Below are 13,974 nucleotides of genomic sequence, written 5' to 3' on the forward strand. Positions count from 1 at the left end.
CCCAAGGAAGGGAAGAACCTCCGTGTGTACTGGCTTTACTATCAGAGCAAGAAAATGCCTAATTGTATCTGATAAGCTTAAAATGTCCTTTTCTGGGCTAAAGGTAAGGCGAGGGGATGGTGGTGTGGCCGGGAAGTGAGAGGACAGAGCTGGGGAGTACACTGGCCATGGCCAGCCCCCGGGCTCCTGGAATGTCTCGAACTCTCAAGAGCTGGCTCTTAAGAAGCAAGGGTCCTGGGAGGTGAAGAAAAGTCAGAAACAAACACATTGTGCTTGTTTGTTAGACAAAGGTGTGGGAAACCACGCCAAGCTTTCCTTCAAGAGAAGTGGAAGCGGTGAATCTCAAGAACTTGAGAGTTTGGGAAATGATCCATGTTTGAGAAGTGACTTGAGAGCAGGAGAACCAGGTGGACCGAGGTGCAGCATTGCCACAAGAATAAAGCGTTCCACTCCCAAGAAAAGAATAATAAAGCATTTCCTTTATTTTGACATCTGAGCGGGCCTTCCATAGATGTTTGCAGTGTAGACGTCTGTGGGTGTTTCCCCATGCACCAGGGGATAGTTCTGCGGGGTGACCCATCTAGAAGAGCTGGGTTGTTTGCCTTCTCACCTGCCGAGATCACCACTGGCCAGGCCAGTGTGCCTGCTTGGTGCCTGGACCAATGTCTCATTTTACCCACGTTCCAATAACTGAGGAGCTCTGTCTCTGACCTTGATAAATTCCTTAATACGACTGTATTTACCAGCAGCTTCCAATATCACCTGAGCCCTCCCACCCTCTAATGTATAAAATGCCTTTCCTTCCATCCCCGTTCATTATCTTGTCTGTAACTAGACATTGCTGCCGGAATGCATCTCCTGCAGAAACTAGGCCTTTCCCCAGCAGGATCCGAGAAATCCACAACAGCCTGGCGCCACGCAGATCTGTAAAGAAGCAGGGATGCCTGATACCTCTCCCTGTGACTTCCGCGGAAGGACAGTAACGACCAGGTGCATTCACCGGCTGCCACTCAGAGCAGCCAGAGTCGATTCACATCCCCAGCCTTGCAGGTTCTCTGTGAAGGCACGCTGGGAGTTCCATCCTCCTGCTCCGGGCACGGTGTTCCCCTGACTCTTGAAAGCCCGGCTGCCGTCAGTCCTGGGACCCTCTCGTTACTGTCTGAACAGGCTGGTGGCTGATTTGCAAGATCTCTTCTCTGTTTTACCCTGTCGGCCCCACAAAGACCAAAGCACGAGAGGTACTTAATGCCACTGTTGGCCATGACAAACCCGCTTGTAAAACGTGACTTTGTTCAGCAACGGTGGTGCCAGGAGGCTCCGTTTTAGATGTTGTGGGGCCTCTTGGGGGGTCGTGGGGAACATCAAGAGGCGAATCTTTGAATGATGCCAGAGCAGAGAGGTGAGTCTTTTCTGACACACTAGATGCACAGTAGCTCTGGGCTGGTGGCCTCCGGCCAGGCTGGGCTTGTGGTGTCACTGCTGCCACTAGCTCAGGGACCCACGTGGGGTGGGAGCAGGACCCCCATTTGACTCTGCAGACACAGGTTGTCCACAGCGACTTCTGCTCCATCTGGCCTCCTCTCTAGGACTTCCCTCCACTTTCAGTCGTAACAATATGTGGGTGGAAATGCCTCGTGGTAAACCTCTCTTGAACGTTTTTGTTGCTTTGTTAACTGTGAATATACTCATTTTTTTGTAAAGCAAGTCTCTTCACACCTTGCAGTCCTGATTTCTCTCACCTCATTAGAACATGTGCTGTAAACAGGACCAGAAAGTCGGTTGCTACCTGGGTGGATGGCCAAATGACAGTGGCTTGCCCTGTGATGCCATTGACCACTTTAGACCACGGGCTTGGGTTTTTTCCTCCCGCTCTTTCCCCCTTTCATTTGGAATGTTATTCAGGACTCAGAGACTAAACTCTCCCTAGGTTTTGTTCCATTCTGTTTCCCGTGGCTGTGATGGCTTTCTGCATGGCATCCAGCGGAAATCTTTCTTTCTTCTTTTCGGTTATTGATGAATGGAGGCCTGGGGGTAGAAGTCCCACGTGGGTTTCTGCAGGTTGATTGTCCACACTCCCAACTGAGCCTCCCCTGGGAGCAGAGGAGGGGGAGGGGGGCTTGCTCTCAGCCAGGCCTCGCTTTCTGAGAGGCTCATGGGGGAGCAGGCAGGCAACGCCACCCCCTTCCTCCCACTAGTTGCCAAGCTAAGGAGGCTTTCCCAGGAACGGATCCCTTCCCGGGATGTCCCTCATGGGAGAGCTGCCACTCCCTTCCGTCCTCTGCGAGTGTCTGGTGGGAGGGCCCAGGGCTCTGCTTCCTTCTCAGGCCCCTCCTGGGCATTTGGCTTTGAGAGCCGGTCTTGAGTCTGAGGCTGCCCGTAAACTAGGGGGCGGCCTGCTGCTCGGCATATGGCCCCTGACCGGAGTGGAGTGGTCTCTGTCTTTTTTTTTTATTTAATTAAAGCTAGATTTATTTAGAGGAAATATATGACAAGTATCATTGATGAACCCCTGTGACCCTGTCCTGCCCTTGTCTGATCCGCAGTGCCCTTGGCCTCCCGGGAGTGTGGAGCTGCGTCTGCCCCCAGGCATCTCTCAGCTGCTCTGTTCCCTTCAGCCTCCTGGCGCCCAAGAATTCGTGAAACTCTCTGGTGTGCTGATCGTACTGCTTTATGGTCTGTCCTGGTGGTGTTGCTTGTTTTCAGTGCTGTTTTGGATTTTAAAATATCTTTTCTATCAGACCTTCAGCACGGCAGACAAAATGCTGGCCACAAGAAAGGCCCAGCCCAACAGGTGCTGCTCGGTCTTTGATGGCCATCTCTGTCCAGGCCCCTGCTGATCTTGACTTAGTTAGACCTTCAGCTGGTCTAAGATGGTCATTTCTTATAACCAGATGAATAAATTTATAATCCTATGGAAAAATATGTCTTTTCTGTCATTTAATGGGATTTGGAGTAAAAGGTGAGGTTCAGCATTCTCCTCCTGTCTTCTCCCTCCATTAATAATGAACTAGTGACCATGACACAAATGTGTGCAGTCCCTAAAGTGAGTGGTGTCATGGGCACCTTGTCTTGCTGGCCCTTCAGTGAAAGGATGACAGAGCATAAGCCCCTCTTTCCCTCAGGCCACAGAACAAGAACTGGCTCTTGGTGCTGCTGCCATCTCCCCTGGGCAGGGACCCTGAGAGAGCAAGAATCGTGAGAACTCGTGCTTTCATTCATCTGATGACACAGATTGACCCTCCCGCCCCCCGTTAATAATGCCATCCTGCATTTGTACTGCATTTCCAAAGTATCGATGTTTTGCGTACATTAACTCATTTGATCTTCACGACAATCCTGTTGATTATGCCTATTTTGACAGATGTAGGAACAAGGCATTAGACCACTGGGCACCTAGGAAGTTCACGTTTCAGATCTCAGATCCTTTTTCTGTTTTCAACCCAGTGCCCTTTGCACTGCCATGCACTGCTCCTTTTGAGAAAAGCAGTGTAGAGTTATGGATACTTAGGCAAATACCATTCTTTGCAGTATGTTGTCATTACCACTGCATAAGGACCATGTGCCATGGAGAGATAAAGTTCAGAGAACCAGTTTTACCTAGGAGAGAGGACATCCGAGCTGGGCTTGAAGCAAAGAAAAAAAAAATCTTAGGCAAAGAGAGGAGTGTGTGAAAAGTCTTGGAGACGTGAAAAAGCGTAACACATTTGAGGGCTTGAAAGATGTCTGGTTGTGCCTGGAGCAAAGGACATAGATGGCCGTGAGGGGAGGTGCGAAGAGAGGAGAGGGAGGTGAGTCTCGAAAACTAAGTTGAGATCTGCTCTGAAAGAGCCTTGTGTGACAAGGAGGGAGTGAGCGCTTCTGGACAGATTGAGCTTGTGGTCCTTGTGGGTTGTCTGGGAATTGGTGGCCAGGGAGCTCTTGGAGCTCAAGAAGGATATCTGTTTGGAGACAAAGATTTAGGTCTCGGCATCACAGGGATGAAAGCTGGAGAGAAGGTAGAACAAAGAGCAGAGCTGGGGGCATAGCACAATTCAAGGGGCAAACAAAAGAACAACAGACCAAAAAAAAAAAAAAGATGTTGAGAAGAAGAGTCTAGGATAGCAGGAAGACAGCCAGGAGGGCACGTAGGGGCGAAGAGCTTCAGACAGTGTAAGGCGGTGGGAAGTTGAGTGAGTCTCAAAAGTAGCTTCAATGTTGCCATCTTTCCGTCTCTTCTCCCACACTTTGGTGCCAGTCCTACAACTAAAATGGCTCAAAGTACAGCCTCAAACCACTGTGTCGAATTTTCAGTCTGCTGCATTGAGGGTCTGACAGCGTTCTTCATCTGTCTGAACTCTTGGATGAAATACAATTATGTTTAATATAACAGAATTTATTGAGCTTAAAGGCAGCACTTTTTTTCTCAGTCTGTGAGAGTTGATCAGTGTTGATTTCATGTTGACAGATAATATGTAAACACTCTTCCTAAACTCATGGAGATCTGCCCCCCACATTCGAACTTTGAATCTGTCAAGATTTTAGAGTCTAACGCTTTCTTTTCCCAGCCAAGTTTTCCTCCTCCCTCCATAACAGCCCACCCCATGGAGGTGAGAAAGACTCAGCGACCGTTTTCTCCTCTAGCCAAGCTTCTAGGAGGGGCCGAGCTGTCTGCAGCTGACGTCAAGCAGCCAGAACAGCAGGGCTGCTCCTGGTGCGGGAGAGGGTAATCCTCTTAAGCTGCCTTGAGACTTCCACGTTCGCTGCCGCTGTAGTGGTAGACGGACTGAGGTGACTCGGTTGACTTTTAAACCTCCAAGGGTCCTCATTTCAAAATCCCCGTGTCTAAGTCAAGTAGTGGATTCGGCCCCTCGCTAAGAAGGCCTGGCTCCTTCCGAGTCCCCACGGCCATAGCTTTGCCTTCGGTGTCTGTGGGTCCCAGGCTTTCTGGTTTCGCTGGATTGGTGCGCTGCATCCTGAAGCGGTGATCCTTAGCAGGAGATAAACCTGCCCGGCATCTCCCTGGGTCATGGATTTAGTACCTGTCTCTGTACAGTGAGGATTAGGAAATAGATCCTCTGTTGTTGCTTTAAGGAAAGGATATCATGTTCTTATGTTCGTATTAAAGCTGTCCTTGAGAAGGTAACGCACAAGGGATGCAAAGAATTTCCTCCCTCCAGTTAGCCCCCATTGGATCTGTCATCTCCCTCATATTGCAAATGGTTACAAAATTATCTAGCCCCAATGGTTGGAATGTTTGGAATATTTACAGTTCAGTTTTGATCACTCCAAGTACTCATTTGATAATAGACTAAGTTCCAGTTGTAATTTGCTGAACCAGATGTCATGCTTTATTTGTAAGTTTGTTTTTCTTATGCAAGAGTTTGAGTTTTGAATATTACTTTGCTGGATTTTTCCACTTACACAAATATGCAGAAACCTTCACATTTGCTGTTTCCTAGAGCTCTCACATCACTCTCAGGAAGATATTGTCCCCAGTTTACAGATGAGACCGAAGCTCTGATGTCACATGCTGGTGAGTGGTGGCACTGAGACTAAAACTTGATCTTCAGACTCGAAATCCCATGCTCTGCTCAGTGCACCAACACTCCCTGCATTTATTTGATCAAGGAACACACTCTAATTTTGCATCCTAAAATATAATGTGATGATGGAACACCATCAGTAGCTTATTGAGGTTTAAATGTTTAATATACAGTAATATTGAATAATACCATGAATTATTGAAACTTTAGGACAAAATGCATGAAACAGGTGGTGGGTATGTGATAGGGAACATTCGTGACTACAGCAGTTAGCTGAGCGTAAATGCCACCCGGCCACCAACGTGGGATTGACTTCCTCGCACGCTCAGAATTAATAATACATTTGTTTAAGTTTCAAAGAACATGTTAGTCAGGGTTCCTTATATTGCAGAGAGCAATAGAAAATACAAATTACTGACCAATCATGCCTTTTACTGTCGATGTATAATTAAACGCTATTAGTGATTCCAGAATAATTATAGACATGAAAGGTGATTAGGAATCCACTCAGGCCTCCCAGGCAGAATGTCCATAATACTCCCAAACCCCATCCTTAAAGGCAGGGTATTAGGTACTAGTTTTTAATAAACTATAGGGGAAAAAAACTGTACACAGTATACTGATTAGCAGCTCATAGAACAGTGGTCATCCATGGAACAGAGTTGGCGAAAAGCAGGTGTCTTCCTCCTGTCTTTCCCGTTGTTACTAATCCCAGACACTGCTGTTTGCCCTCCGCCCATCCCATGCCCTCACCTCCTCAGGGAGAGTGAGGAGGTGATGTCTATATAGGTCCTTTGTGTGAGTCCTGTGGTAGAAGCATGTTACATAGGCCAAAACAGTGCTGACAACAGCATCATTGTTCCGCTGGGCTAAGATAACACACAGGATCCCAGGAAGTCTGGATCAGTCATCATGTTGTTGAATCAGTAGTTCCTACTGATATTGAGAGACAAGTGTGGTTGTTATTAAGATAGTAATGGAAAGCAGTTTTGTGGAACACTTATCTACAAAGTAAGAGGTAAGTTAAGCCAACCATGGTGTGAGCAGAGATATAAGGAAGGGATATGTGTCCTTCTGATTTCTTCCGTGTCCTTCCATCAAGGAACATGTACGCTTATTTCCTTTTTGAACTATAATGATGTAATTGCTCCCTCTGCTGATACCTTTCTGTAGGGGTTTCTCCTAAGAAGTCCCTGAGCACGTTACTGACCCCTGCATACACCTCTCTATTTCAGGCTTTAGTGATGACTTTTTTTCTCGTTATTTCCTTATTCCTTTTTTCTTTGTAGACCTGGCCAGAGGACCGTGGATGACCTGGAAATTATCTACGAAGAACTCCTTCACATTAAAGCCTTATCCCATCTGTCCACCACAGTAAGTTGCCTCTTGGTCGAGCGTGGTGGAGGAGACTTTGAGCTAGATGCCCTGTTAGGGCTGGAGGGCATTATAGTGAGAGGAGGGTCAAGAATGCCCGAATTCTACCTCATACCTCACCCCTCTTCTCTCTCGTGAGATGCTAAGGAAGTTACACCCAAGCACAGTCACCAGCAAAAGATCAAGTGTTATCATGTTACTAGAAGCTACCCTAAACACCAGAGCAGCCTCACGTGAGGAGAGCTGGAACACATGCTTCACACTTCCCGAGGCTTGGAACCTGCTTAGTTGGGCAAGAGAGCCAGGCCTTAGGAGGGGTTTTCAGTCCCTTCCATGAAACCTAGAGCTGGGGTGGGGGTGGGGGGAGGAATCGGGATGACCTGCCCTGGCCCAAGGGGCCAGCTCTGCCCAGACTTGCTGCCAAATTGAAAAAAGGAAGCAGAAGGTGCAAGAGAACATTAGTTCAGGCACTTTAGGGCACAAGAGCAGTACCTGCTGGTGAAAAATGGCCAAGGGCTGTATCTGACTCTGAACTTTTACCTGATTAGGGTCTTTAGAAAAGCTGTGGACAGAAATTTGGCCTGCACATGGGGAGAAATGCCTCCTGCCGTGGGAGAGACATAGAAACAGGATTCCCAGGCAGCACAAGTTTCCTATGTGCTAATAATTCAATAGTAATAATAATAATAAAGAAGTTGTTTCAACATGTACAGGGTATATAATGTGTTCGCCGATTATACACTGAGCTCCTCCACATGCTAATATCTTTCATCCCCTGCTCGCTGGGTGATATTATGCTGCCACACAGTGGCAGTGCCTGCAGTCCCTACCCTGGCGGGTAAAGTTCGGGTCTTTGCCAAGAGCAGTGAGGCATTTGCTACAACACTCAGCAGGAGGGCTCCAGACACTCTCCCTTTCCACCCAGACAGGGGTGCCTTCCCACCCCTCCCAGCCCCTGCACTTCTGGGGACCAGAAGCTTGCCCACCTGTGTGGAGGATCCAGGGCTCTGGTGCAGCCCAGCCTCCCCTCCCACCCACCACTGCCCTGTCATCTTCACTCTCTCCATGGTGGGATAGGTCTGGTGCCCGGGACCCTCACCCAGGAAGCTCCCAGCTCTGTGGGGGCAAGCAGCCGAGCTCCACGAACTCATGCTGGGGAGTGAAGTGGGGGAGGACCCCTCTCCCTTGCTGTGCTCCTGGTCCCCAGCTCGCACGTGCTCTGACCTCCCCAGCCTTGGTGGGATTGGGAGGATGGAGGGCAGAGGAGAAGAGGAGTCTTCTACCTCAAACCCCAGGTACCCAGGCACGGTGGAAGTCCTCAGGTTATTTGGTTCTTAGAGGGATAGAGCCATAATTTGGTATCATAATTTGGCATTTTTAAAAAACAGCTATGAATGTAAATCTGCTCACACATTTAAACTTAATTATTCAACTTCAAGACATTGAGTATTCCAACATGTGTGCACTGATGTGTGATGTGTGATGCAAGGAAGAGCCTTCAGTGGCAACAGAGTCGTATGAGATTGCTCTCACCCAGACAGAAGGTAGGCAGAGAAGCTGGCTGGTTCGTATGTGGGGAACCACGTGTTAACAGTCTCCAGGCAGATTGTCTCATATGAATTAGCTTATGAAAGTGTGTGTGTAGAAGCTCTAAGAATCTAGTGGGGCACGTCTAGTGAAAGTGGTTCTAGACGGGAGCAGCAGCCAGCGAGGTGGGAGGCGGCCACGCAGAAGTGAGCACTGTTCAGAAAGAGAGCGAGCCCCTCCCCAGCCCCCCAGCATCTGGTCTTTCCCTGCATTCTTCCTCTTTTTCTTCTAGGTTAAACGGGAGTTGGCAGGTGTTCTCATTTTTGAGTCTCACGCCAAAGGAGGAACCGTGTGTAAGTGAAAGCTATAATCCAGCATCGTGCCTGGCTGGCCCCCGACCGAGGATGTCCCCCGGGGGGGCTGCCTGCAAATACTCCCCTCTCTTGGGCCTGGGTCCGACTTGGCAGGACGTCACGTGGCTCGTTTGTTTTTCTGGACCTGTGATTACTCCCAGCACGCGTCCGCTCCTCTGCAGCGCGGTGGTTTCCGGGTACCAGTGTGGCAGCGGTCGCCAGCCTGAGTCTCCACTTGCTCCCTGCCCTGCTGGCTCAAGGCCGTGTTTAAAGAGGGTGGGATGAAGTCACTGCTCTTCCCGCGGGACCACAGGCAAAACCTTTCCACAGTGCCCTCACTTTAGTTTGTGGCTTTGGAAGAACTAATCGACCTCTTGAGATTACCATTTAGAGTGTCAAACTCTCCTGCTTTCTTTTTCTTCTCTCACTTCCACTGTCAGATCCAAGCCTGAGAGAATTCCTTTGCCCCAAATATTTATGGACTAATTCGTAGTATCCGTCCCGTATCCAGACTGTAGTTTAGTTCTATGATCATCTTTGGAAGCAAGAAATTGAAATTTAATAGTAATAAGTGTGAGCAGAATTATTGCAGCTGGCATTTCCCACTCATCCTACAGTCTCCTTTTTGAAAAACGTGGTTAGTGCTCTGTTCAGGTCAGGAGATGCCTCCTCTGATCTGTCCTAGAGAATTGTAAGCCACGTCAGCATGCCATGTTTGTCAGAAGTTCTTCAATAAAGAAAAATTTCACTTTATTTAAACCAACACATCCTAAACCTAATGAAGTGTAGAAAACACTTTTAATGGGCACCTGTTAGCTTTTCAAGAGACATTTTTTGGAAAATCTTGCTCTTTCTTCAGACTGAGTTGTGTTAGTCAAATAAGCAGAGAACATAAATTGTAAAAAGCAAAAAGAATTTAAAATTGTGTTTCAAATATTTTACTTTCAGTCATCAGAAGTGGTATTTCTGACATTGATATTTATTTTAGTAAGAACGTCCTTTCTTTAAATTTTTAAAGTTTCACTTTAATATTTTTTAAATTGTTATGCTCAGTGATGACTTACAACTTCTCTTTTATTCTTTTAATTCAAACTTACTGATGGTTTTCATTTTATCATGAAATATTTAAATATTTCAAACAAAAAAGAGGTTGTTCAAACAGTTTTTAAAAAAACACTATCAAACACTAACATCACACCATATTTATTTTCATATTTTCCTAAAGAACAAAATTCTACAGATACAGTGGAAGGTCTCCTGCTCTCTCCTTTACCTCATTCCAACCCATTTTTTTAAAAAAATACGTAGATATGGACCCATCAACCCTGTGTAGTGCTGATTTGCATGTTTTCAAACTTCACATTACCGGTCAGATTACTTTAAAAAACTATTCTCCATGGCATAGTAAGTTTTGCTGAATTGTTGAGGGAAGTGTATTGCTTTAAGGAATGGATTGCTGCTGAATCGATATCTAGTAAATACCTACCTGCTTTTCAGGGCATAGCAAGGAGGGCAGTATTTCTGTGCCTTTCGTGTTATAGAAAAGGAAGTAATATTCCACCTGAATAAGTTAGTATTTGCCAGGAATTTTTTTCCCTTCCAGTATAAATGCATAACTCTGGGGACTCACAAATGATGATTGGATAAGCTGTAATTGATATTGATGCGCTTCTATTCTTGTCATCAGTCTTTTCATCTTTTTGTTTCTAGTGTTTAACCAGGGAGAAGAAGGTACCTCCTGGTACATTATTCTAAAAGGATCAGTGAATGTAGTCATTTATGGCAAGGTATATATATCTTTTTCTTTTTGAAACTTTATTATGCTCCATTTACTAGTGGCTCTAAGTATTAACAATGTAATGCTACAATTAAACTTGCTGCAACATTGTTACTCGATATAGAAAAGACATTATAAGATCTCTAATCATAAATAATCTGAATTGTTATACTCAGAGTAGTATTGAACTTTCTGGGGCTCATCTCCTTACAGATTATAATGTATACATTTAAATTAAGCCCTAGCCCTTATTACTAAATAAAAGAAAAATGGAATATTATAATTTAATCATGTGGCCATCCCCTTTGGCATCCCTGGGTACCGCCTGTTGATAGATACAGCGTTTTAGGGGCAGGGGGCCTTGTGGTGTGAGGTGGCTGGGTGTTTGCTTTTTCAAGGCTCACGTTCATTGGGATGTTCTGCCCTCTCCAGGGTGTGGTCTGTACCCTGCATGAGGGTGATGACTTTGGCAAGTTAGCACTAGTGAATGATGCCCCAAGAGCTGCCTCCATTGTCTTGCGAGAAGACAACTGTCATTTCCTGAGAGTAGACAAGGAGGATTTCAACCGGATCCTGAGGGTGAGTCCGTGGTGGAGTGTGACTGAAGCATCCCATTTTCACTTTTGCCAGCTAAGTGAAGAATTGAGTGCGGTGTTAATTGAGCGGTCTTATAATTCATGAATGCTCTCGGGCCAAAGAGCCTTGCTTACAAACCTGCTGGGTTCAGGGAGCTGGTGGGTTCTGAGGTCCAGCAGTGATATCCAGTAAAGCCGCCAATGCGGCGTGCTGTGCTGGACCAAATGCCCCTGCACACACCTGCACTGGTCCGTGAGGACTGAAGACAAATGGGGGTGCCTAGGCAAAATGTCAGGGTCTGAGACATTTCTCTTTGGCGATCCTGGGCTCCCCCTTTTGAGTCCTTCCCCACCTCATTCTCCAGCTCTTTCTTTATCCTAAACCTTCCTAGTCCCCACCTCCTATCTCTTCCCAAATCTGATATCCTCTCTCATATCCTCATACACCCTCTGGATTTATTAGGTGATGACATTTTAGTGGGAATTAATGCCCACCATGATTACTCCAACCAAGCATTTTCATTTCAAGTGCTTCATGTCAGATTGATTCACACTAACGGAATTTCAGACTTCGGCAAGTAGGTGAAGAATAATCCGGGTGGTGGAAGGAGCCATGAAATTGCACTTAAAGTTGGCTCTGAAGAAGGGCCTAATGCAAGCTTGTTAAAATATTTGTGAGAGTGGGTGATGCTTAGAAGAGATGGTCCCTGGTTTCTCCCCACCATCCAGCCCCTGTTCCCTTGGGAGGGACAACCCAGCTTCAGCTGGTGGAGGCTTGACTGTGGACTGCTGGGCGTCATGACAGTGTGCTGTCACCCCTGGCCTTTCAGGGGGCCCAGAGTCTATCTCACCTCACCCAGAGTGACTGCTCCCTCCAAGATCGCTTTGCTTTTCCCCCTCCCTCCTGGCGTGCAGAGCAGACGCTCTTCTCTGCCTCTCCCAGCCTGAGTGTCTTTCTCTGTCCTACCCCAGACTTCTAAATGTGGCTTCTGTGCTTTCTGGTACATTTGGCATTATTTAATGATGATTTGCACCCTCACTCCTGTTCCTTATGTATGGACACCTATCCCTACACAGCTATAAGCTCTTGGCATTGGTGACAGAATTTCTGACAACAAAGTTTATCTTAGGAATGCATTCTCTTAGTGCAAAAAAAAAAAAAGTGAAGTTAAAAATTAAAGCATTGAATAATATAGAAAAAAAAAACACACCACATGGATTTGACTTGGTTTTTTAAATCTAATCTCTTAAAATAGGAGCCAGATGATAAGAAAAAAGTACATTACATTGTTTAATAAATTATTTTAAATGACATTGAAATTTAGACTTTACTCTTTTTGAAGTCTACACACATGGAGTTTACACTCAGCCAAAAAAATTTTTTGAAAGAATCAGATTAGGATCATTATCACTGGTGTAATTTATGGAATTATTCAAAGTAACTGAAAACTGTTTTTAACACATTTCAAACGGATTTTTAAAAACTCTTTTGATTTGAGGGAAAACATGCTTCTTAGGAAACATGTTTCCTAAGAAAACAAAATCCCCTCAGAAGATAATCAGAATGAAAGAACCCTGCTGAAGCTGCGTGCTGTTTGCCACATATTTTTATAGAGAATAAGTGCTTTTGCTCTTCTCTCTTTCCGCTGTACCACCCTCTCCCAAAGGTTTCTCTGAGCACAGCCACACTTCTCTCTACTCAGCTGATTTTCTGAATCTGGGGTACAAGCAGGGTTTTAAAACCACATGCCTCAAACCTCATCTGGTCCTCTCTCTGACCGTTCCAGCCCTTGACTTTGAAAATGACTTAATTTGTAGATGCCAACAATTAGCATCACAAGCACCAAATGAGTTTTTTTCTGAAGCATTGGGAATTTTTTTCATTGTCTGAGAAAACGGCAGCATCTGTATGTGGTGTAATTTGTATTTGCAGGACGTTGAGGCGAATACAGTCAGACTTAAAGAACATGACCAAGACGTCTTGGTGCTGGAGAAGGTCCCAGCAGGAAACAGGGCTTCTAATCAAGGAAACTCACAGCCTCAGCAAAAGTAGGTTTGCATCCAACACTGCAATTGCCAGACTGTGATTAACCTTTTCACTTGGTATCATCATCTCTACAATAGCACGTTCTCCTTCTTTGTGGAAGACGGCAGTGTGTGTGACTTTTTTTTTTCTCTCTCTCTATTGACTAATCACACATCTCGTGGAGTATAATGTATCCGTTTCTGGCACCGCATTGCGCTTGGTGCTGCCTCGAGTAATTCGGAGGAGAATATTCCCCTGCTCTAAAAACACTCTCTCTGTGCTGCCATCAACCATTAATAGCTTTGGAGCCGAAAGCATCGGAGTAAGTGATGAAAACAGGTCTGCCAGGCAGCTCGAGGGGTGGGTAGGCAGGCCCCTAGGTGCAGGGAACCTTTGGTATTTGAATTTCACGTGTAGGATTTCTCAAGAAGTGTTTTCATCTTATTATCAGCATGAGCATCTTTGAAGGAAACCTGACTTCAGATATAAAACAGTCTGTTGATTGTAGTCTGGAGACGTCCATTTGGCCTCATCCATACTTATTCCTGCTAATGTCAAAAGGGTATTTGCTTCCCCTTTCTCAGGTCACCTGTTTAACTTGACTCTTCTTCATTCCACGTATGTTCCGTTCTATCTTTTGCTGCAACTACTTACACAAGACTTTTTTCCATTAAATGTACCAACAATTGAGTAGTAAGACTGGGAAGTAGGAAATGTAGTGCTAAGAAATTGTGGAAAATTACTGGATCTCATTTAAAGATTAATTTTTAATCTTAGAATAATAAAAACACCAGTGCTGTAGCTAAAGAAATGTGAGCAA

At 45.8% G+C, this 13,974-nt stretch overlaps 1 protein-coding gene across 11 annotated transcripts in view; it reads left to right on the top strand.

Annotated features, from left to right (window-relative positions):
• The window catches only part of RAPGEF4 (Rap guanine nucleotide exchange factor 4), a 273,427-nt gene that overhangs the window by 202,091 nt on the left and 57,362 nt on the right, over window positions 1-13,974 (top strand). For all 11 annotated transcript variants that reach the window (XM_074363893.1, XM_074363889.1, XM_010960700.3 and 8 more), the window contains 5 exons: window positions 6,812-6,896; window positions 8,716-8,776; window positions 10,487-10,563; window positions 10,986-11,132; window positions 13,062-13,177. In XM_074363893.1, coding sequence (XP_074219994.1) covers window positions 6,812-6,896; window positions 8,716-8,776; window positions 10,487-10,563; window positions 10,986-11,132; window positions 13,062-13,177 — 486 coding nt within the window. The remainder of the gene's footprint in view (window positions 1-6,811; window positions 6,897-8,715; window positions 8,777-10,486; window positions 10,564-10,985; window positions 11,133-13,061; window positions 13,178-13,974) is intronic.

The sequence above is a fragment of the Camelus bactrianus genome, chromosome 5 (assembly GCF_048773025.1).
Source record: "Camelus bactrianus isolate YW-2024 breed Bactrian camel chromosome 5, ASM4877302v1, whole genome shotgun sequence".
Classification (NCBI taxonomy): domain Eukaryota; kingdom Metazoa; phylum Chordata; class Mammalia; order Artiodactyla; family Camelidae; genus Camelus; species Camelus bactrianus.